The 24,225-nt window shown below is 44.2% G+C and overlaps 1 protein-coding gene across 3 annotated transcripts in view; it reads right to left on the bottom strand.

Annotated features, from left to right (window-relative positions):
- MCF2L2 (MCF.2 cell line derived transforming sequence-like 2) overlaps window positions 1-24,225 on the bottom strand; it is a 253,611-nt gene that overhangs the window by 111,213 nt on the left and 118,173 nt on the right. For all 3 annotated transcript variants that reach the window (XM_032171721.2, XM_058427094.1, XM_032171722.2), the window contains 6 exons: window positions 21,096-21,220; window positions 20,360-20,474; window positions 19,162-19,281; window positions 9,448-9,639; window positions 6,383-6,574; window positions 4,708-4,885 (listed from right to left, as the gene is read on the bottom strand). In XM_032171721.2, coding sequence (XP_032027612.1) covers window positions 4,708-4,885; window positions 6,383-6,574; window positions 9,448-9,639; window positions 19,162-19,281; window positions 20,360-20,474; window positions 21,096-21,220 — 922 coding nt within the window. The remainder of the gene's footprint in view (window positions 1-4,707; window positions 4,886-6,382; window positions 6,575-9,447; window positions 9,640-19,161; window positions 19,282-20,359; window positions 20,475-21,095; window positions 21,221-24,225) is intronic.

Genomic DNA, 24,225 nt, shown 5'->3' on the forward strand with positions numbered 1-24,225 from the left:
GATTTGAGCATTTCTTTTTTTTTTGAGGAGTCTCGCTCTGTCACCCGGCTGGAGTGCAGTGGTGTGATCTCAGCTCACTGCAACCTCCGCTTCCCAGGTTCAAGTGATTCTTCTGCCTCAGCCTCCCCAGTAGCTGGGACTACAGGCACGCACCACCATACCCAGCTAATTTTTGTATTTTTAGTAGAGATGGAGTTTTACCATGTTGGCCAGGATCGTCTTGCTCTCTTGACCTCATGATCTGCCTGCCTCGGCCTCCCAAAGTGCTGGGATTACAGGCATGAGCTACCGCGCCCAGCCAATTTTAGCATTTGTAGGTCCCAAGACCAAAATGCCATCATCGAACACCACCAATATATCACCCTGATTCTTAGCTACAGTAGACTTGATGGAGGTTGACCATCTGATCTCCAGAGGCCCCTCCCAACCCTTCCATTCTGTGAGCTAACTGGAAGCAGCTTGGGCTTTCTATGGGTTTTTCATAGATGTTATGTTGAAAATCATAGAAAAGTACACTGCTACCCCAGGTTATACATATGACCATTAATGCTGCTTTGTAATAACAGACAATCCTTTGGGCTCCTCCCTTTCTGTCGGATCTCTATAAAGTGAGTGATGCCAGGCACAATAACTAGATGCTAGAAATGCATGCACTATAATTGGTGACACCATGACTGAGAAGTGCCTGTCCTTGACACTGTAAGTAGAGTGAAGCAGTGAAAGGTGGGGCCACAGAAGCCACACTGCCAGTGTTCAAACCTTGCTCTTCCATGCATGAGACACACATAATTACAGTCACCTCTGTGCCTTACATTTTTCATCTGTAAAGTAGGGAAAAATGAGAAATCCTATAGTAAAGGGCTGTAATGAGGCTTTAATGAGTTCATCTGTGAAGAATGTAGATCATATATAATGCATAACACATTTTAGCTATTATTGCCACATGGCACTAAAAAGTTTTTTAACATTCCTTATGAACTTCAGAGGTGTTAAAAGTTGTAGCTAAGGCATCCAGCTAACAAGAGTCAGAGCTGAAATTCCAGCTCTTAAGCTCCTCCGCCCATCTTCTTTACACTGTGAAATACAATTGCTTATCTTGGCACAGACTCAGTTACTAAGGAATCAGACAAAAATGTTTGAAAATACTTTTAGTGACTTGCTAGAGTCCACACTCAGTAGATACTTGCCAAAAACAAAAGTGCAGGATTGTTCTGCAAAACGAGCTAGTTGTTTGACTTAGGTCAATGACAACCTGTTCAGACTTGACAAAGATCTATTTATTCTGGGAAGGAGTATTATCTATTATGAAATCTTGTATTTGAAAAGCCGAGAAACAAATCTGTAATTCCTGCTTTATTTACTTGAAACAAACATATGTACCTTGAAACAATGAATGAGGCCAAGTCATAGATGTGAACATAGTTTAGCTTGAGGAAAGATGAAAGGTCAAGAGAACCAAGTTCTGTTTCCAATCATCTAAGAAGGATGTCTTTGTGTATGTTTGGGTATGTCTGTGGTATGTGTATGCAAGTGTGTTAGAGTGTGTACGTGGATGTGTGTGTGTGTTTGCAGATAAAAATTCAGGAAAGAAATACACTAAATGTTATCAAGGCTTACTTCTAAAAAGTAGGATACATGGTGGAAGACAAGGGATTGTAAATTGTACTAAATGGAGAATTACCAAAACACCCCACAATTTTCAGATAAACAAAAACTGAAAGAATGTATTGCTAACCGGCCAGGCACGGTGGCTCACAACTGTAATCCCAGCTCTTAGGGAGGCAGAGGCGGGAGGAGAGCTTGAGCCCAGGAGTTCGAAAACTGCCCGGACAATAAAGCGAGACCCTGTTCCCCACAAAAAGGAAAACACAAAGACAAGAAAAGAATTTGTTGCTGGTAGACTCCCCAACAATAAATACTAACAGAAGCTCTTTATTCTGAAGAGAAATGATATAAGATAGTAACTCAAATCTATAATAAGGAATGAAGAACCCCAGAAATGGTGAATAAGGGGGTATGTATACACACACACACACACACACACACACACACACACATGCACACACACACATATGTATTTCTCTTAATTTGATATATGACTATTTAAAGCAAAAATTATAATACCATAGTGGAGGATTAATATATATAGACGTAATATTTATGATAAGAATAGCACAGACAATGGATGGGGAGCATATGGAAGTATGATGTTGTAGATTTCCTATATTTTGCATAGAATGGTATGAAACTAACTCAATAGATCATGACAAGTTAAGGATGCATATGGTAGTCCCTAGTCTGGGTGAAAAACAGTGCAAAGAGATATGATAACAAGCCAATAGAGGAATTAAAACAAAATATTAAAAAATATTTACTAACCCAAAAGAAGGCAGGAAAGGAGGAAAAGAGGAATAAAAAGCACATGAGACATATAGGATAACAAAACAGGAACTCTAAATCCAACTATATCAATAATGATGATGGATGTAAACATAAAAATCTAATCACTCCAATTACAAGGCAGAGGTCACAGTGTATAAAAAGGCAAGACCCAACTATATGCTGCCTACAACAAATATACTTTAAATACAAAGACAGAATAGAAAACAGAAAAAAAATACGTTGTGCAAACACTAAGCATGAGAAAACTGGAATGGCTGTGACAATATCACACAAGACAGACTTTAAGAGTATTTCTAGAGGTAAGGAGGGAAGGAGAGACATTTCATAATTATAAAAGGGCTAATATATCTGAAAGACATAAAAACCATGAATATGTATGTGCTTAATGACAGAGCTCCACAATACACGACATAAACAAATGACATGTACATCCTGCCCAAGGGCAGTTTATTCCAAGAATGTACAGTTGTTTTAACATTTGAAAACAAATCATTGTAATTTACCATATTAACAAACAAAGAAGAAAAACCATATCATTATCTCAATACATGGACCAAATAAGCATTTGAAAAACTCAATAATCATTCCTGATAAAAACTCTCCAAAAAATAGAAATAGAAGGGAATTCCGTCAATCTGATAAAAGACATCTGTGGAAAACCTATAGCTTACATCATACTTAAAGGTGAAACTTGAACACTTTTCCTAATATTGGGAAAACACAGGGATGTCTGCTCTCACCATTTCTATTTGACATTGTAGTGGAGGTCCCAGTCATTATAATATGACAAGAAAAAAAGTATAAAGATTGAAACAGAAAAAAGTAAAAGTATCCCTATTCGCAGATGATAGGATTATATTTCTATATAGAAATCTATTCCTATTCTTAGTTATATATGGTAAATTCCATTCATTATAGGGTTAAAAAAATGTGAGATGCCTAAGGCCTTTACACTCAAAACAACTGCATTGTTGAGAGAAATTAAAGATGACCTAAAAAACATAAGTTATATTCAGGAATTGGAAAAATCAATATTGGTAAGATAATAGTTCTCTCCAAATTAGCTCATATATCCAGTGTAATCCCCATCATAATCCCAGAAGAAATTGAAAGGTGATTCTAAAATTTATGGAACAATGAAAAGGACCTAAATAAAATAGCCAAAACAACCTTGAAAAAGAACAATGTTGGAACATCGCATGACTTGATCTTAAAGGCTAATAAGCTATAGTAATCAGGACCATGTGGGATTGGCATAAGAACTTACCTATTTTTTAAATCTTTGCTCAAAGAACCAATTTTACTACTCCATTGCTAATAAAAAGTGGGCCTTTTAAAGGTCCTGAATGGGGTCTATTTTATGCTGTTATTATTACGTTGTTATTATTATGATGCATTTGTTGTTGTTGTTGTTGTTGTTGAGACAGAGTTTTGCTCTTGTCGCCCAGGCTGGAGGGCAATGGTGCAATCTCTGCTCACTGCAACCTCTGCCTCCCGGGTTCAAGCAATTCTCCTGCCTCAGCCTCCTGAGTAGCTGGGATTACAGGCGCCTGCCACTATGCCCAGCTAATTTATTTATATATATATGTGTGTATATATATGTGTGTGTGTGTGTGTGTGTGTGTATGTATATATATATATGTTTTTTTTGAGACGGAGTCTTGCTCTGTCACCCAGGATGGAGTGCAGTGGCACCATCTCCGCTTACTGCAAGCTCTGCCTCCCAGGTTCATGCCATTCTCCTGCCTCAGCCTCCCAAGTAGCTAGGACTACAGGCGCCTGCCCCTACGCCCAGCTAATTTTTTGTATTTTTAGTATAGATGGGGTTTCACCGTGTTAGCCAGGATAGTCTCGATCTCCTGACCTCATGATCTGCCCGACTCAGGCTCCCAAAGTGCTGGGATTACAGGTGTGAGCCACGACGCCCAGCCTAATTTTTATATTTTCAGTAGAGACAGGGTTTCACCATGTTGGCCAGGCTGGTCTCGAATTCCTGACCTCAGATAATCCACCCGCCATGGCCTCCCAAAGTGCTGGGATTACAGGCGTGAGCCACCGCACCCAGCCTTTATGATGCATTTTTATTATTCCTTCAGTAGATTGTGTGTTTCTCCTTGCATCCAGGCACTTGGTGTTATCTAAGTGTTTATGTCTTCCATGTCTGCACTATACCATATCTGTAGTCTGTTTTAAATAGTATCTGTTAAAACAGCGACCATTATCCATCGTAGACAACCAGTCTCAGTCCTCATGGTGCTGATGAAACACAAAAGCCACAAAGCTTCTTTTCCTCAAATAACCTACCCGAGGTGGAGGGCTGGCTGGTTTTCGATGACACCCATTTTGGTGAAGACTCAGGATGTGGGGCCACAGGTTGCACTGGACGAGTCTGTTTGGCTGCCAATTTCATCAGACTCACTTGCCTCTTGTGAAATATTTCCTGGACATCATCCAGCCTCTGCAAAACTTTCTGGGCTTTGGCCTGCAGTAACAAAAGCAAATCATGATGAACAGGTCTCTCTGTATACAGCCTGAGGACACGAAGCATTCCCTTTCTCCCACCTTCCCCTACTCCCCCAATCCCTACCTCCCTCAGGTGACCTCCTCTGGGTATCACTATGCAAGTCGCTGCAGGTCCTGCCATGCTCCAGAATTGTGCATCTAAGGATTAGCCTCCCCTGCTTGAGACCCTTGAGGGCAATGACTATATCCTTTCACTACGGCGTCTCCAGTGCCTGGAACACCCTGGCACAGGAGTTTGAGACCAGTCTGGTCAACATGGTGAAATCCCGTCTCTACTAAAAATACAAAAATTAGCCGGGTGTGGTGGCTGGCGCCTGTCATCCCAGCTACTTGGGAAGCTGAGGCAGGATAATCGCTTGAATCCAGGAGGCAGAGGTTGCAGTGACCCGAGATCATGACACTGCACTCCAGCCTGGGCGACAGAGCAAGACTCCGTCTCAGAAATAAGCAAACAAACAATTAGAATACAATGTGGTTTGTGTCATGTTAGAGCAAAGACTTTTGGCCTCAGTCCATGGATGGGACTTCAGGGCATTCCCCAGAATTACATAAACAGTTAGACAGGCTGGATATAATCTGTTTGTTCCTCCACTGCATCTTCTCTTCCCTGCTTTGTGCCCAGGAAGCTGACTAAAAGAAGCTCCTAAACCAGAGGTGCAGACAAGGTGATGTGGCTCTCAGAGGAAGGTGTGCTACCTACAACCCTGCTGGCTTCATGGAAGAATGTGCTTCTCAAATGCAAATCCAATCAAGTTATCCCCCTGCTTAAATCCAAACTCGTTCATGTGGCCCGCAAAGTCTACCTTGCCTGCCTCTGTCTAACCTCACCCAAAACACACTTCCGTTGCTCTCTAGGTTCCAGCACCCTGACCTTTTGGTCTGCACTGTGCCAGGCTCCCCCCAGCCCTGAAGCCTTTGCACATGCTGTTCCTCCTGTCCGGAAAGGCTCTCCCATCTTGTCTATTCATTCTTCAGGCTTTAGCTCAAGTGACTCTTCCTGAGAGCCTTCTCTGACCCCAGTCCAGGTCAAGTTCCTCTGTCACATGCCTGACCCTGCATCCCTCCTTGACAGCACTTATATCAGCTTGTAACACATTTTTGTGTGATTATTTTGTTAATGACAGCCTCTCCCATGAAACTGTAAGCTAGGTGAGGGATGGAAGCATGCCTATTTCTAATCATCATGGTATCCTCAGCACTCAGCACAGCACGTGGTACATCAGGAATGCTCATAAGCATTAATAGAGAAATGACTGATTTGAGTTAGACGAAGGGTCAGTATGCCAGGACGTACAGGCCGAGAGTCTAAGAGGCCGCTGGAGGGCTTCGGAACCGGTGAGCCCACTCAATTCAGCCTGCTGAGTACCCTGTGGGTACTTTATCAGGAAGAAGGCACAGTCCCTCCCTCCCCTATCCATTTCCCAACCACAGGATCAAAATAACCCGGAAGCATTACCTTTACATCGAGGGTGAGCAGCAACTCAAACTCGTTGTAAAACTCCTTGGGGCTGAGCAACGGGTACTCCTTGACTGTGCCCAGGAAAGTCGCAATGTCGTTCAAGGCGATGTCAACCCCTTCTCGAGACTGGCACTTGTCTACAGCTTGGGAAGCCAAGAGGTAGATTCCTGCCTCACACCATTGGCTGACCTTTTGGAAAGAAACAGTGCCCTGTGAACTTCGCCCGACCACAACTCAGAGCCACCACAATCCTCAGCAGGTCTGAGCTTGTGAGGTGTCTACAAGGATTCCGAGACAATGGGAAGTTGTCATGGGACGGCATAAAGTTTAAGGGATCTAACCACTGTAAATTACACTATGAGGTGGACAAACCCAAACCAATTTATACCTTTCCACTTCTCAGGGGAGTCACTCGGTCAGCAAAATGAGTCTCTTCCACTAACAGTAATTGCTACATCTCCAGGAGGAGAGAGCTAAATATATATTTAATTTGAGACAGGGTTTCACTCTGTCACCCAGGATGGAGTGCAGTAGTGCGATTACGGCTTAATGCAGCCTGGAGAGGTCTACCCCAGGCTCAGGTGATTCTTCCACCTTAGCCTCCTGAGTAGCTGGGACTACAGATGCGTGCCACCATACCAGCACACCAGGCTAATTTTTCCTTCCTTCCTTCCTTCCTTCCTTCCTTCCTTCCTTCCTTCCTTCCCTTCCTTCCTTCCTTTCCTTCCTTCCTCTTTCTTTCTCTCTCTCTTTCTTTCTTTCGTTTTTTTGAGACGGGTTTTGGCCATGTTGCCCAGGCTGCTCTCGAACTCCTGGGCTCAAGCAATCCTCCCACCTCAGCCTCCCAAAGTGCTGGGATTACAGGTGTGAAGCACTGCACCCACCCAGCCTTATAGCTAAATATCTCTTAGGCTGGTCTAACCATAGAGAAATGTAATCAATGGCTTTTGGGGTTTACCTGCTAGTTGGCTCTTCTTGCATCCAAATTGGTTACCAGAACACAGGGTGATTAATAAGACATTAGACCTGGCCCTTTAACATTTCCTGGGAGAAGGGCATGTCCCTTTTAACAAAAACATAACTTTCCTCTTTGGATTCCCAGGTGATCCCTATTTGCATTTACTGGTGTTTGTCTTTCCTAAGGAAGCAAGAATGCAAAGCTTTGTAACTCAGCACAGCAATACTCAAGAGTTTCTGGATGCTGGGAGAATATTAGATAGGTGATGAATTCTAATTATTCAATTTTTAAAAAGGACTCATTTTCTTTGCTCTTTTGAACTCCACTGAGACACTTGAACAGAAAGACAGGGAGCCCTTATGCTACCTGAAGAGTTATATGAAAAGAAGCTTCCAGTGCCAATACCTCTGCATTTCCATTTACGATGTGACCTGAAGAGCAATATAAAATAACTATACAGAGAAAAAAGATCAAAATGGAACACTCCAAAGTGGCTGTCTTTCTAAGTGAGAAAATGATAGGCAACTTAAATTTTTGTCTTACTTTTTTTTCCTAGATTATTTACAGTGAATATGTACCACATTTAGAATAATAAAAAATCATAAAGATATTTCAGAATTAATAATTACCATTATGTAGGGATGGGGGATAGTGGGATATGTACGTGCCCATGAGTAACCTTTTTCTTGCTACATTTTTGGATTTCCACAATAATATGAACTCATGCTTTGATATATGCTGTGAAAACTTCCTCTTTACACATCATGCCTAGATCTGCAAAAAACATTAGGCTGGGGTTTTCTGTAGAGTTACTATGGCTACTTGCTTTCTCTCTCTCTCTGTCTCCCTCTCTCTCTCTCATACACACATGCGCGCACACACACACACCAGGCTTATTATCTCTGGAGCAAAAATGGAGTTGGGAAAACAGCAGCTGATCCCGCAGCGAGCTCAGCACACAGAGCAGGCTGCGCACCAGCCCCTTCGGGGCTACTTGCTTCTGGAACAACTATATCTCATTGACATTAAAATCCCTTTGGCAATGGGATGAGGTAAGCAGCCCGGGTGGGTGCCCCCTGCCATGCAAGAGGAACAGCTGTGGGGATGGAGCATGCTGACTCATTGCCATCAGCCACATGCTGCCTGGGACCAGCTGACAGGGAAGACTCCAGAAACCACTGCTCCTGCTGACTGGAAACATACCCTAGAGGTCACCTCCAAAGAGCACCAGGGTCTGCACACCCCTCTCCCTGTGGGTCCCTGGCATGCGCCCTTGCTGTCTATCCTGTGAAGCCTTGGTGTGGAATCTGGCAGGCCTGACTTTAATTCTGGCTTCCCCTGTGTGTACCATGTGTGGTCTTGGGCAGTCAGTTACCCCAGGGTTTCTTGGTGTCATCCCTGCACCACCTGCACCAGAATCATTTGGGCACTTTACTAAAATACTAGTTCCTGGGCAGTATTCCAGACCTACTGACGCTGAGTCTCCAGGGCGGTGCATAAGGGAATCTGCCATATAACAGCTCACTAGGTGATTCTTGTGTGCTACATTTTGAGACCCAGCAGAGTATCAGTTTCTGCCTCTGCACAATGAGGCCATTAATACCTTCCTCGGAGGTTGTCTTGAGGATTATAAATAGATGACATAATTATGTTCCTGGTAGGGATAGCGTAGGTGCTCGATACATGGTAGGGGGTATAAAATGGTCATTTTACTTAAGCTTCTCCAAAAAGAGTCAAAACCCTTTGCCTTTATATGAGGGAAGCACTCTGCAAATATAGTGCTTGGTTCTCTGTACACTTGAAAGGGAATCAAGAAGGGTTCCCACAGGGCCAGGCCAAAACACACTTTTAAAGTCTGGCTCCACACAGATAGAAATGGGCTTTAGTTAACTTTAATGGGATGCGGTGGGATGGCCAGAGCACTTTTTACCTTCAGTACCTCTACAACCTAGGATCTGCACAGTTTTTAATGCCTCTCGAACATCTTTTCACATAAAGCACTCGAGCCTCTCAGCAATCACACAAAGAAGGGAGGGTGAGTATGATGGAAGCTTCTTCACAGAAAATCTTGCAGACACCATGTTCTTGGCTGTGTTTTGCTCACCTTGTCCAGCTGTCTATGAAACTCTAAGGACTTTCCTAAAATGTCCCATTTTTTCTTGTTTCCATTGATGAAATCGTCACAGAGGTGCCTGAGGTCCACACACCGGGGCCTGATGGCATCTGCTGCATAATGGTGGCTTTGGATGAGCTGGTCCCCAGTCAGTGCCAGCAGCTGGGCCTTTTCCAGGGGCTCCTGCAAAGTGAACATCCACAGCCAGGCATCAGAAGTCAGAGCATCGTGAGGCCGACAGCTGCCTGGTATTGTGTGCTCCAAGCCTGGAGGGAGGCTGCGGAGATGCTAACCCAGGATGAAGGCTGGAGAACCTGAGAAAGCTCTGAATGGTTCCAGGCCCAGGAAGTTGAACGTGGCCCAGAGTTGTCCACATGCTGAACAACAGCAGTCATTCATTCAAATACCTGTTGAGTTCTGGGCTAGGCATCGAGGATATAGTGTTAACAAGCCCAAAATTTTCAGATTAATGGAGAATTCAGATATTAACTAAATTACACAAATCATTAAATTATTACAATTGCAATAAACTCTAGGGCAGAAAAGCATGGAGTGCACATAATAAGAGATTTTGAATACCCCTATTAACTAAAGGAACAAGAAGAGGGACTGACGCTTGTCCTTGAGGAGAGTGGGGGGTGAGCTGAAGTTGAGGCACTGGTGAAAATTGGGTTTGGACAACTCAAAGGTGGTCATGACACTTAAGAAATATGCTTGTCTAGGCTGGGCACGGTGGCTCACACCTGTAATGCCAGCACTTTGGGAGGTGGGTGGATCACCTGAGGTCAGGAGCTCGAGACGAGCCTGACCAACGTGGAAAAACCCCGTCTCTATTAAATACAAAAATTAGATGGGCGTGGTGGTAGGTGTCTGTAATCCCAACTACTCAGGAGGCTGAGGCAGGAGAATCGCTTGAACCCGGGAGGTGGAGATTGCAGTGAACTGAGATTGCGCCACTGCACTCCAGCCTGGGTAACAGAGCAAGACTCCATCTCAAAAAAAAAAAAAAAGAAAGAAAGGAAGAAATATCCTTGCCTAAACCCTTTCCCAAAGCCTGTCAGGGCCCTGTCTGCACTGACCCTGTCTGCTCAATCACATTTCCTACCTCTTTCTGCATGACACTTCGCTCTAACCACACGTGCCAAGTTTTCCTGTTTAAGCATTCCTTCATTCATCCTTCTCATATTATTGAGAACCTACTATGTGCCAAACACTATCATAGGTGCTGGGGGTTCATTGGTAAGGAAACCAGGCAAAAACCCCCACCTCATGAAATGAAGCTTACATTTTAATGGGAGACAGAGGCAATAAACAATTGCATGTATAGGTCATATGGTATCTTAGACAGTGACGAATATGTGGAGAAAAATTAGACAGTAGGGAGGGCAGGGAGTGCTGGAGCTAGTATTTTTAATGGATGGTGAGAAGGCCTCCCTGAGAAGGAGTACTCAAGCTATGCAGAAAAGACTTCACACAGAAAGCCTGAGACTAGGCTGGGTTGTGGTGGCTCATGCCTGTAATCCTAGCACTTTGGGAGGCCGAGGCAGGCGGATTGCCTGAGCTCGGGAGTTCGAGACCAGCCTGGGCAACACAGTGAAACCCCATCTCTACTAAAATACAAAAAATCAGCCAGGCATGGCAGCATGTGCCTATAGTCCCAGCTACTCTGGAAGCTGAGGCAGGAGAATTGCTTGAACCTGGGAGGGAGGCGGAGGTTGCAGTGAGCCAAGATCACGCCATTGCGCTCCAGCCTGGGTGACAGAGCTAGGCTCCGTCTCCAAAAAAGTAAAAGAAGAAAGAAAGCCTGAGACTACAGCCTTAGAAAGAAAGACTCCATTTGAAGATTGGCCCTTTGTTGGCATCTAGGAACTTAGATTTTAGGAAGGTTCCCTCCATTCCCTGATGTGAATAGTTCACCATGCCTGAACTGCTTGTGCAAACAGTATGGTTTATGGTGATTACTTGCTTTTCCTCTGGGAGTCTGAAATCTTGGTACTTGCCAGACAGAAGCTGCTGACATGACCAGCTACCAATAAAACCTCTGGGCATTGAGTCTCTAATGAGCTTCCCTGGTAGACAACATTTCACACATGTTGTCACAACCCACAGGTGGGGGCAGGAAGTATGTCCTGTGAGACTCCCACAGGAGAGGATTCTAAGAAGCTTGTGCCTGGTTTCCTCCAGACTTCACCTCGCATGCCTTTCTCCTTTGCTAATTTTGCTTAGTACTTTCTCATCATAATAGATCATAACTCTAATACAGCTACATGCAGAGTCATCCTAGTGAATCTTCGAAGAAATGTGTGCGTAGTCTTGGGAGCACTCTGCACACAAGCCGAGACCTGAAGTCAGGGACAAGCCTCACAGTACTTGGCTGGGAGGTGAAGGCATGTTTGACAAGTTCAGGTAGCTGGAAGGAGGCCAGTGTGGCTGCAGCAGAGGGAGCAAGAAGGAAATGAGTGGAAGATGTAACCAGAGGAAAGAGGGGGTTCCATGGCCGGGGTGAGAGGAAAGCCCCTGGGTTTGGAGGGAGGCTCTTGATCATGTTTTTGAAAGGACCACTCCAGGTGCAGTGTCCAGAATAAGAGGAAACGCAGGGAGACCTGTTAAGGGGCTGCTGCAGGAATCCAGCTGAGAGATATGGCTTACGGCTGATCACCAAACTAGCTCCTGACTCGACCCTTCTCTGGATTGCTCTTCCCTGGGTCATGCAGAGCTGAGTTCCTTGGTCACCTCCTCACAGGGCTTCCCTGGCGACTATATCTTGTCATTCTCTACAACCCATTCGCCCAGTCACCTAGGCCCTCTCCGTCACTTTAATTCTTTAACAGCATTATCTCTATCTAAAAACTATTTTCCTTATTTACTTTAATGTAGAATTCCTCCCTCCTGGCTGGGCACAGTGGCTCACGCCAGTAATCCCAGCACTTTGGGAGGCTGAGGCGTGCAGATCATGAAGTCAGGAGATAGAGACTGTCCTGGCTAACACAGTGAAACCCCATCTCTACTAAAAAGACAAAAAATTAGCCAGGCATGGTGGCACACACCTGTAGTCCCAGCTACTCAGGAGGCTGAGGCAAGAGAATCACTTGAACCTGGGAGGTGGAGGTTGCAGTGAGCTGAGATTGTGCCACTGCACTCCAGCCTGGGCAACAGAATGAGACTCTGTCTCAAAAAAAAAAAAAAAAAAAAAAAACAAAAAAAAAAAAAAAAAAAAAAAAAGAATTCCTCCCTCCTCCACTCACTCCTACCAAAATGTAAGTTCCATGAGAGCATTTAGTAGGCATGCAATAAATATTTGATCAACAAAATAAATGAATGAGCCAATGAGCTACATGATGCGGTGACCTGCTTGGCTGGAACTCTGTGAAGCAATCAGCACAGATGACTGCCACATTCCAAAAGGTCTCTAGGAGCAGAGAGCCCATGAGCCCCCTTGCCAGCCACGCTAAGCATCCAGTGCATCACTGCACTGCTTTAGCTGTTTACAGTAACATAAGGAGTCACGGTAACTCCAGGTGCGTACAACTTGCCCCTCTCTTAATTTGCACTGGTTTATGGTTTCAACAATTTCCAAACCCCTTTCCTCTCACCCTTCCAGTCATTAATGAAGCCCTGCAGGGGCCATCACCTTTTAATGCCTTTCAAATTCTGACCCTGTCTCTGTCACCTCCTTGTCACTGTCTGCTCAGGCCTTATGGCTTCTCATGGGGACAGCTGGTCTCCCTGCTTTTCTTCAGGCTCTCCTTCAAATCATGCTCCAGGCTGCTGACAAAGCAGCAATTCCAACATATCTTATTGTGTCTACATCACCCCCAAGCTTCAAGCCCTTTTCTGGGCACCCAGGGTCTTCAGGAGCAAGCTTAAACTCTTGAGCAATGCACATGGGGACTTTCGTTATCTAGCTCATACGTGGGTGTGCCTGACTTACCAAGTCCTCTTCCACTTCCTCAACTCCATTCTCTGCTGCAACCATACTAATTATCCATTTATTGTTCCCCAAATATTCAGGCAGCTTCAGGCCTCCATCCCTTCTCCACCTGCTGTCTGCCCAGAAAGCCCATCCTTCCCTACCTACTCCCCCAACCCATACTCCTCTGGGGCCAACTCGATCTAAATCACATTTCAGACTTCACCTTCTCCAGAAAACTTTCTCTGTGCTTCTTTTGATCAGAGCACCTGCTTCATTAAGTTGTGACCACTTATCTGCTGCCTGCACTATGCCACAGACACCTATGGTCCAGAACCAGCTCTTATTCAACTGAAAACAGTGCATGGTGCATCTTAGGTACTTACAAATAAATGCTGCACAAAACAAAGAGGAGTACTGGTATAGAAACGAGTGACACAAATCAAGCAGTGGCTAGTTAAAAGGACTGTGGCAAAAATACCCAAAGCACTTGTTCTAAACAGCAAAGGCCCAGGTGCACTGGTTACCACCCCTACAAGACGACTGGAATACTCATTCCCTGGGCAGTGATTTTTTTTTTTTTTTTTTTTGGAGATGGAGTCTTGCCCTGTAGCCAGGCTGGAGCCAGGCTCACCGCAACTTCTGCCTCCCGGGTTCAAGCAATTCTCCTCCCTCAGCCTCCCGAGTAGCTGGGACTACAGGCGTCCACCAGTACGCCTGGCTAATTTATTTATTTATTTATTTTTTAATTTTTAGTAGAGACGGGGTTTCACCATGTTGCCCAGGCTGGTCTCGAACTCCTGTGCTCAGGCAATCCACCCGCCTCAGCCTCCCAAAGTGCTAGGATTAGAGGCGTGAGCCACCGCGCCCGGTCTGGGCAGTGATTTTTGACTCTTTGGTTCACTGCTGTGTCCTCAGAACTTAAACAGTACCTGGCATGGTAGGAGATGAATAAATATTTGCAGAATAAATGTTGAATGAATGACAGACCTTTACTAGTGCTGCTCAGCTACTGCAGACTGAACCTAGGACATGTCCCATAGCCCAGAATTTATCCCTCTACCTCTGTAATATTAATAACAACAGCTAACATCTACTGAGAGCTTACTATATGCCAGGCACTGTTCTGAATGCTTTACATTTCCTTAACTCTTCACAACAAACCCTTTGATACAGGTACTGTTTTACCAAAGGGAAGTGGAGGCACAATGGCCCAAGGTGACCCAGGTAGGAAAGAGAAGAGCCAGGCTTCAAACCCAGGCAGTCTGGCTCCAGGATCTGGCTCAGACCAACATACACAGAGAAAAATGGCTGCACTTGTTCTGCCTAAACTTAGAGACCTCATTTGGTTGCTCGAACTTGTCTGACTTTAGTCAAATATAGAAACATGAGACTTGGCATGAAAGTCTCTGTTGACATTTTTTTTTTTTTTTAAGTCCAGCTGCCTAATTTATTAAGAACAGGGCAGAATTTTCTGGGTCCAGGGAAATTCACCACAGGATACTTCCAAATCGCCCTGTGGTGATCAGAGCCTGCTCTTCCCTTGGCATATAGTATTTCACCCTTCAGAACTGTCCAGAAGACATTTGAGATGTTAGAGGAAAGATGGGAGTAACAGGTCCAAATGGGTCTAGGGAAAAAGGCCCATAAAGGCAACTGAGGAGGCCGGGCGTGGTGGGTCACGCCTGTAATCCCAGCACTTTGGGAAGCCAAGGCCGGCGGATAACAAGGTCAGGAGTTAGAGACCAGCCTGACCAACATGGTGAAACCCCGTCTCTACTAAAAATACAAAAATTAGCTGGGTATGGTGGAGGGTACCTGTAGTCCCAGCTACTCGGGAGGCTGAGACAAGAGAATCGCTTGAACCCGGGAGGCAGAGGTTGCAGTGAGCCAATATAGCGCCACTGCACTCCAGCCTGGGCGGCAAGAGTGAAACTCTGTCTCAAAACAAAGGGCAACTAAGGAGCAACCCGGATTCAGCCACCGCATGGCTGGAAGGTCACTATTACAGAATTGAAAGGACAACAATAGTTTCTTAACACTGACTACTGACCACCAACCACATTGCAAGCCGACTACATGAAGTCTCTACCACACATCTAACTCATTTAATCTTCACAGGGTCTCTGTGAGGTAGGAATTATTACCTCTGCTTTACAGATGAGGGGGACCATATTCAGAAAGGCTAAGAAACATGACTAGGGTCATACAGCTGGTACTTGTTAGAGCCAAGATTTGAATCCATCCCTATCTGACTCCAAAGCCTGTGTTCTTGTCCCCTTCCAGCCCACCTGGCCTCTCCATATGTGCTATGAAATCCTCCTGGTGCCTGCAAAGAAATTTACGGTGAAACCTCCAAATTGAAGCTTATTTTTTAGCTTATATACCTCCCGCTCAGGATAAATAGTCATCAAAATCTCCAAAGTAAAAAAGAGTGAGGGAAAAAATGGCTAAAATCTGGTACTCTGATCACAAGCCCATCTGGGATCTTTCAGATGCTGAAAATTCCAGAAGGCTGGATCGTCAAGTTACAGCTTAGAAGTTGCAATCAGAAATATTTATTGAAATAACAGTTTATTTCCCCCCAAGGACTCTGCTGGTATAACAGATGAGAGATGAGAGTACCTACTAGGGAAGAAAATGGCGAGAAAGCAAGTGATGCTACCCTATCAGGGAATCTAGAACAAACCCACAGATGATCCATAGGGATGGAGTGTGTGTATGGGGAGGTGGGCCAGATGAAACAAGAAAGGCAGAAAGCTAATGGTTGTTGAAATTGAATGATGGACACTTGGAGTTCATTGTGCCAGTCTATCTGCTTCTGTGTGTGTTTGAAAATTTCACACATGTACACAAAGCCATGACCCTCCAACTAGATGACATCCTTAGATGTTAAGTTTCCATGCCTTCTTAGACACAGCACCCTTATGGGGAGAGGTCAAGGCTGAAATCAGGTGGTTCCTCCACCCTGTCCTGGTCTGTTCCCTGCTGGCCCCTCAGCAAGGGTCTCAGTATGGCCCACAGTCAAGACCCTGCAGCAAATTCTGCTTTTATAGAAGACCTGTAAGTGGTTGAAACTACTGGTTTTCAGAATCAGGAAGGAGCATTCAAAAGACTGCTAAACCCTCAAACGAGAACAAGATAAAGAACAGGCTGAATCAGCATGCGACAGGAGCCTGGTTAGTGAGTGGACTCTGAGGTTACTTGTGAGGATGATGTCACCATGTGGAATAAGGAAGCTGGCAACACCCCAGAGCCAGCGTGTGGCTGTGCTGGGAGGGAGGTGGCCCCTTAGTGCCGAGTAAAAGACAAACCCCAAGCAGATATTTGTCAGACTGTGGCCAGACACAGTCTTGTTCCTTTAACACTTTAAAGGACAAATGGAAAGATTAGCCAAGCCCTAATCATCTGAAGAAGCCATGTGTCTGAGAAGTCTGAGGGAAGATATATCGAAAACGATCTCAATTATGATGAGACAGCTTTGTTTGATTCACCCAAAGGCAGAGACACAGGTGTACTGCATCCTTCAGGAAGCAAGTTTAGAAACAAGATCTGCAAGTCACAGGATGTGACAGGTCTGCAAATCCTGCAAGTCACAGGTCATCCACAGTGGGCTAGTCTAGCTGCTTCAAGAATGTTGCCCACGAAAGGTGGGTCATGGGTTCACAGAGCATTCCCGTGTTCCATAACCATAGGCTTCATCCCTAGCTCTGGTCAGCAACTTTTGAAGTATATACCAAGGACCACAAGTTCAAGGAGGTGGGCAGAAGAATGATGCAGTCGTGCAGATCCGTCGCCACTATTCAAGACACAGCCCAGAGCGCCTTCCAAGGGCTTTCTGTTCCACTGAGAATAAAATTCAAATCCTCACAAAAGATCTCAGGGTGCAACAGGACTACCTGGCCTCTGCTGGTCTCTGTTCCCTCATTTCCTCCTGGCCCACCTGCTCTAGCAATGTTCCTTGAACTCACCGAGCCCATTTCCACTTTAAGACCTTTGCACCTGCAGCTCACTCTTGCCTTGATGCTACTCCCTAAGTCTTTGCATGATTACACAGATCAAACAGATCTCAGATCAAAAGTCATCTTCTCAGGCCTTTCCAGACCATTCTAACTAAAGTAGCATCCCCAGTCACTTTCTATTATATCTTGTTTTCTTTTTTATATCACTTGTTACTATCTGATGTTATTATTTATTTGATTGCTTTTTAGTGAACTGTCTCTCTCCAGTAGAATGTAAGCTTCATGAGGGCAGATTCTGGACTGGCTCACCACTGCATCCACGGAACCTAGGATAAGGAATACCTGTTGATGAATAAATAACCCTCTGGATAGGTCAGTAGCCACTTTCATATATATATGAAGGCATTTCTATTGATGAGGTACTTTTTCTTAATACATGAATAAGCAAAAAAATATAGTATCTATATTCAGTAAAAAATTATTTTGAAAAAACTAAAATGATATAAGATTGGGGCTGTCCTGGAGAATCTAAGACATATAGTCATCATATATATGAAATTCAACTTTTCCATTGTTTGATAAATGTTCCTGATGACTCATGTGTCTTTAGCACTCGTTTATCTGTCAAATGGTCACTGGTAAGAGAAAGAGTGCTCGCTAGGAAGGGATGGTATTCCTGAATGGGGATCTGGATACACAGCTGGGTTTGTGTGTTCATGCATGTGCACAAGCACCTACAGCTCAGAATCTACAACCCACAGCTCTTACAGTCAGTGTGGCCTTGATATACTTTGTTTTGTATCATTTAGGGGTGTGTGTCTCCAACTGTAATGTACAAGTCAATCACCTGGGGATCTTCTTAAAACGCAGATTCCAATTCCAGGGTGGGGTCTGAGATTTTATATTTCTAATTAGCGCTTACTCAGGTGACATCTGTGCTGCTTGACAGAGGCTTACACTTCGGCAAATCTCTAGTACTGCAAAATTGCCCTCTGAGAAACATGCCTCCAGATTAGCTAAGAAAGGAAGCGCTAACCATAGGGGACTTGGTCCCCAAGACCCAAAAATATAGAGAACCTAATTTCAAACAAGCAGAAAGGAATTCTCTAGAAAGAGATGACTCAGCTTTCTTCATTTGTAATAAACCAAATTTGTAAACACTTAAAATGGAATCATTTCTAAATGCTGACTTGTGTGCAGATCTGGGACACTGTTTAATTCCAGTATGGGACTGTAAAATACATATTCTTTTACAAGTTTCACATTTACAACTCTTGGGACATGAGAAAGGAGAAAGCTTTGCCAATTCTGTGTAGCAATGGAACTAATGTGGACCAATTTCCCCCATCTAACTGTCTTGCTCCAGGTATAAAACTAGTTGTTTTTTTTTTTTTCTGGTTTCTCCTTTGAAAGTTTCCCATCCTTACTACCAACCCCACAACCCCCAGCCCCCTAGTCCAGGCTCCAGGGAGGAGCTCAAGCTGATTGGTGAGACTCTGAGATAATTGTTCTGGTGAGTGATGAGCCTGTTGTGACCTTCTCCCACTTGGCTGCTGACCACGTGGGACGGCAGGGCTGGTCCAGAGTCCTCACCCCACCTGAGCATCTAACTGCAACTGTATGTTCCGGCGGCTTTAATAGGACTCTGTGCTGCCCGTATTATTCATAGCAGTTGTTAATGTGCATCTCTCTTTGGGATCCTGGGGTGACTGAAGGGCAGGACTGGGCATTCCTGTGTCCTTTAGCAACCTTCCAATAGCAATGACTGGACACGATCCATCATTGTCCACAGCAACCTCCCTCCCAGTACACAAAAAATGTCAGAAAGCAAACCTGGCTTTTTTCCTCCAGTTTTTTGTGTTCCTTAAGAAGTTGCTCCACGTGCATCACGCTGTCTCCAATGCCTGTAAACTCTGCTTGCTCTTCCAGCAAATTATCCAGGGCAAGCTTAGCCTACAAGAAACATTAGAACAGTCCAGAAGTAAACCAACACTCACTCACCTGAAGGTATAGGTTTGTCATGCTTCAAGAAAACTCAAAATTCCAAAAAGGATTCAAGACTTGTATATATCTGTATATGTTAAAAAAAATTTTTTTTGCAGCTCACTAACTTTCAAATTAAGCTGGGGGTGCAGAATTCACCTGTAGCTGAACTATTAGAACTATATTCAACAGATTAACAATCAAAAAGGAAGATAGCTGGGTCCAGTGGCTCATGCCTATAATCCCAGCACTTTGGGAGGCTGAGGCAAGAGGATTGTTTGTGCTTGGAAGTTCGAGGCCAGCCTGGGCAACATAGGGAGACCTCGTCTCTGCAAAAATATTTAAAAATTATCTGGGCCGGGCACAGTGGCTCATGCCTGTAATCCCAGCACTTTGGGAGACTGAGGCAGGTAGGTCACAGAGGTCAGGAGATTGAGACCATCCTGGCTAACACAGTGAAACCCCATCTCTACCAAAAATACAAAAAATTAGCTGAGTGTGGTGGGCGCCTATAGTCCCAGCTACTCAGGAGGCTGAGGCAGGAGAATCGCTTGAACCCGGGAGGTGGAGGTTGCAGTGAGCTGAGATCGCGCCACTGCACTCCAGCCTGAGCAACAGAGTGAGACTCCATCTCAAAAAAAAAAATTATTGGGTGTGATGGTGGGGCATGCCTGTAGTTCCAACTATTTGGGAGGCTGAGGTGGGAGGATAGCTTGAGCCCAGAAGATCAAAGCTGCAGTAAGCCATGATCACACCACTGCACTCTGGCCGGAGTGACAGAGCAAGACCCTGTTTCAAAAAAAAAAGGAAGATAAACCATCACTGAAATGCCATGTACATCAATAGGTAAATGGGATTCTAGAACACTTTGACTCCACTGAAAAAGTGAGAAGGGGGTTGGAGGGGATGGTCTGTAAAGAAGCAAGCAGATAAGGAGAAAGCTGGATTAGGGAAAAGAGGGACACCCCATACCAAAGAGTGAGGAGGGAGAGAAAACCAGAGGTCACGGTACCAGAAAAGAAAGTTATATTAAACAAGACAAGAATACCTTACAAAAATCGTGCTCAAAATGCTGTAGTTGTAGGCACTGATTAAGCTTCAGATGATGCTCAGACCAAAACTGACTAAAGGCTTTTTCTGTTTCATCCAGTTGAACTAATAACCTTTCAAGAAAGAATGAGAAAGTGATGTTAGGTTAGCATTCATTTCCACAGGCATCCATATAGGCCTATGGATAGAACACCTGTGTCTTCGGTCAGTGGTATCAATTGTGACCATCTCCTTATTATGAAAGCATGTGTCACTTATGCCTTTCTTCTGGCTCAGTGGGCTTTGCACCTTTCATTTTCCAATCAGGACACCCACAGTGCAGGCAGTGACTTTACTTCAGATGCAGCTGCTGTGCTTTAGAATGTGCTCTGGCTGATCTTACCTTCATGCCTTCTTTCTTTCTACCTGAGACTACACGAATATAAAGCACAGCTCCAAGCCAAACTGTTACTTAGAAATGAAGCCCAGTAAATACTACCCTCTCCCTCAAAATCCTAGGGTGGGAACATGTCATATACATTGAAGAGGGGAGAATGGAATGCTCATAAAAAGATCTCTGTACGTGGATGCCAGATGGATGTGATCTTTTTTCCTTTGTTGTCTCAAATATTCTTCTTCTTCCTTGGCCCCACCAAGACCCAATATTGGCTGTTCCAATCTGTTCTTGGTTGCTCCAGAACATCTAGGTCTACATATTCTCTCCTGAAAAGGCTGATTCCACCTCACTCACTCACCTTTCCATGGTAGTTACATTCTCAAGTTGATTGAGATTGAGTTTGCTGTTGGGATATTTGGTTGCTGGTTCTTGGATGCATGACAGCAATGTGGTCCCCTGCTTTCCAAGTAATTTCAGCTCATCCTAGAAAATAAAAGTAGTCTCTCTTAGAAGGAATTAGAAAAAACAAATTCTTGATAGAAGTGGGGTGAAGAGAATAGTAGATCAGTACATTTTTCATTTAGGAAATTAAATGCTGATGAAGTCAAGATGCAGCTTTAAAATTAATCAATTAACTTATCCTTGATAGGTAATGCACCGACGTGATACAAAATTCAAAATATCCAAAAGGGTATACATCAAAAAAAGTATACTTTCCTCTTCAAAATCAACATCTGCTTTTTGTATATCTCACGCTATTGTTGTAAATTAAAAGGAAAACTAGTTAATATAATCTAGTTTTAATCCAAGATAGTGACCAGAAACAAGAAAATGATAGATATTGAATGTTGAATGCTAGAAACTACTGAGCAATAATAAGGTAATAACTGCTAGTTGATCATAAAAATACTTCAGTTGGTCTCATCAATAAACAACTACCTCTCCCTCCACCTGCCAACCAACTGTGGCCTTGTTTAATTATTTAAGTTTGGCAAATATGGGCAGCAATTTCAGTTTAACATGAAAAGATTCGTACTTCCAAGCCAACCCCCCATTCTGCTCTTTTAACACAGAGACTTAGTGCTATGCAGCTGTGGAACGCTACTTCCTTCCAAAGCCAACAGCTGTAGTCCTTTCTTTAGACAGTGCAGGTCATCATTCATTGCCCTGAGCCTTACCCATAAAGAAAGCCCGGACTGCAAAACAAAGGTGGAAGAGCCTGACCTAGAATTTTGTGCTTGAGAATTATGGGTTTGGATCCTGGGTCAGAGGCTGGTTTGGTATGCCCTTGAGCATTGGAACAGGCCCATACTTCTAAAACAAACCAAGAGATCACCTCTGCACACAAACACTGAATCACTTCCTCTAGGCCCAGCCACCTGTGCGGTCTTCACACAGCCTAGAGCTCATTCCCTGTGGGAAGAGTTTTAGACTTCCCCACTCTGATCACACAGAAGTCCTGGACCCTCTCAAGCTGGTACCTTTGTTCCTTGGGGCCCATCCTACTCCAGAATTTCCCCTGGAAGGGTTACATTGCCATACCCATCCTCAAACCTGGCCCTGGATCTGGCTGATGATGGACTTGGCTTCCCTGAGCTGGCCCTTCAGGGTTCTTTGGACACCTCCTCTGGCTCTGTCCACTCCAAATATTGCCCTACATTAGCCACATGGCTGGCACTCTTGCCTGGGAATCAGGCATATCTCTTCTTTTCCATTCTCATGTGTCAGCCCTCATTTCTTATCTCATCAATGCTCATGAAATATGTGTAGGTTGGATAAATTAATAACAGCCTAAAAGAAGTCAGGTTGCAGATGAATAAAGACAAACTAGATATGATGGAAAAATGTACTCTGAGTCAGTATCTTAGCCATTCCCTCATCCCATCCACTAAAGAGGGTCTTGGCTTTTCCCACTCATTTTCTTAACTGCTGCTGAGCTTCCAGCAACACACACACACACACACAAACACACACACACACACATCCATATGTGAGGAAGAGTTGGGAAGAAAGGTGGAGAGGCTAAAGGAGAAATGCCATGTTGGTATGGCAGAAGGAGACATTGGAGGGGGAAGCTGGGAAGAGGGATACATCCAAAGTGAGGCAGAGCATGGATGAGGAAAGTGTGTGAGACAGGGAAGGTGAATCTTCACAAGTGATGTCACACACTGTATATCCCCTTTACGCTGTTTAAAAAGGATACAAGCAAAAATCGTGACCTGGTGACTGCTTTGGGATTCAACCACATGGTCAACTTGAGCAGGGTTACAAAAATCTGTCATGAACACAGACAGAAAGATGGAGCAACTACGGTACTTGGAAAGGATAAGGGGAAGTTGCTCAGCCTTTTTAAAAATGGAGTTTCAGTTTCCATGGAAAGAAAATAACCTTTTTGGGTATTTAATTTTTTTACTGCCCGCACTCAGGCTGGAGGAGAAACTCAGGGCACTATCTTCCAGAACATGTGTATAAGTTCATGCTCCCTTTCGGAGAGTCTCCTTTTCCCTGTGCAGACAGGGTCCTGTTGGTGGCAGGGTAAGGACTGCTTGTGAACTGAGAGATAGCTCATTGCCTACCAAAGTTCCCTTTCCTCAGAAAATGGGAGCCCCACCACCACCTTGGAACAGGATCCAACTGGCAGACGAGGTGGAGGTGCCGTTGTGCGTGTGCTGAGCACTTGCTCGTACTCTCCTTGACGGGTGGAAAGGCACACAGCAGGAATGATGGGTAGCTGAGTCCTGTCTGCTTGTCTCATTCATCAGGAACTGAGCTCTCCCAGGGAAGGCTAAAGCTGCTTGTGTTTACAAGACTTGCTCTTCCTTTCTGTCCCTCAGATGAGGGTGAAATCACAGAGAAAACAAGGTTTCAAATTTATCATGAAGCCCACGGTGCCCGCAATTTGACTGGACAGAAAATAGCACTTACTGAAGTCGGGAGCACTCTCTGTTTGTAAGAATACATTAAGGCCCAAACTGTGGCTCAGGCTGGGGGAAAGAATTTATGTTTCTGGGGAAAAGCCTTCTTTAAAGTCATCAGTTTGCTTAAAAGTTTGATACGATTGTTCCACTGTGGAAGTTTAGAGATTTTTTTCTGTGTGAACAGATTGGTTTAATATACTGAAGGGCCAAAAGAAAAGATGTTCTACTGGAAGATTATTTTGAACAAAATAGTAACAGCTCCCTAGAGAAATAGCAAGTGAGGCTGAAAACCTCTCCAACTCAATGGCTCTCCTATTCTGTTTGATTGTTTGGGCGACCAGACACATATACCTAAGATATGAGATCTCAAAGATCCCAGGAGAAAGGAATTCAAGAAATCAAGCCAAATCCCCTAAGCTGTGCTATTTGTTTAGGAAAAAACACTCTCCAGGCTGGGAGAAAATGGTATATCACATGCTACAACTTTTATAGATATTTAAATAGATATAAAAGTTCACTGTACTGAAGAATGAATCTTATAATAGTTTTTCACTTTTCCAGCTGGAAAAG

Source organism: Hylobates moloch, unplaced genomic scaffold (genome assembly GCF_009828535.3).
Source record: "Hylobates moloch isolate HMO894 unplaced genomic scaffold, HMol_V3 SCAFFOLD_13, whole genome shotgun sequence".
In the NCBI taxonomy this organism is placed as follows: domain Eukaryota; kingdom Metazoa; phylum Chordata; class Mammalia; order Primates; family Hylobatidae; genus Hylobates; species Hylobates moloch.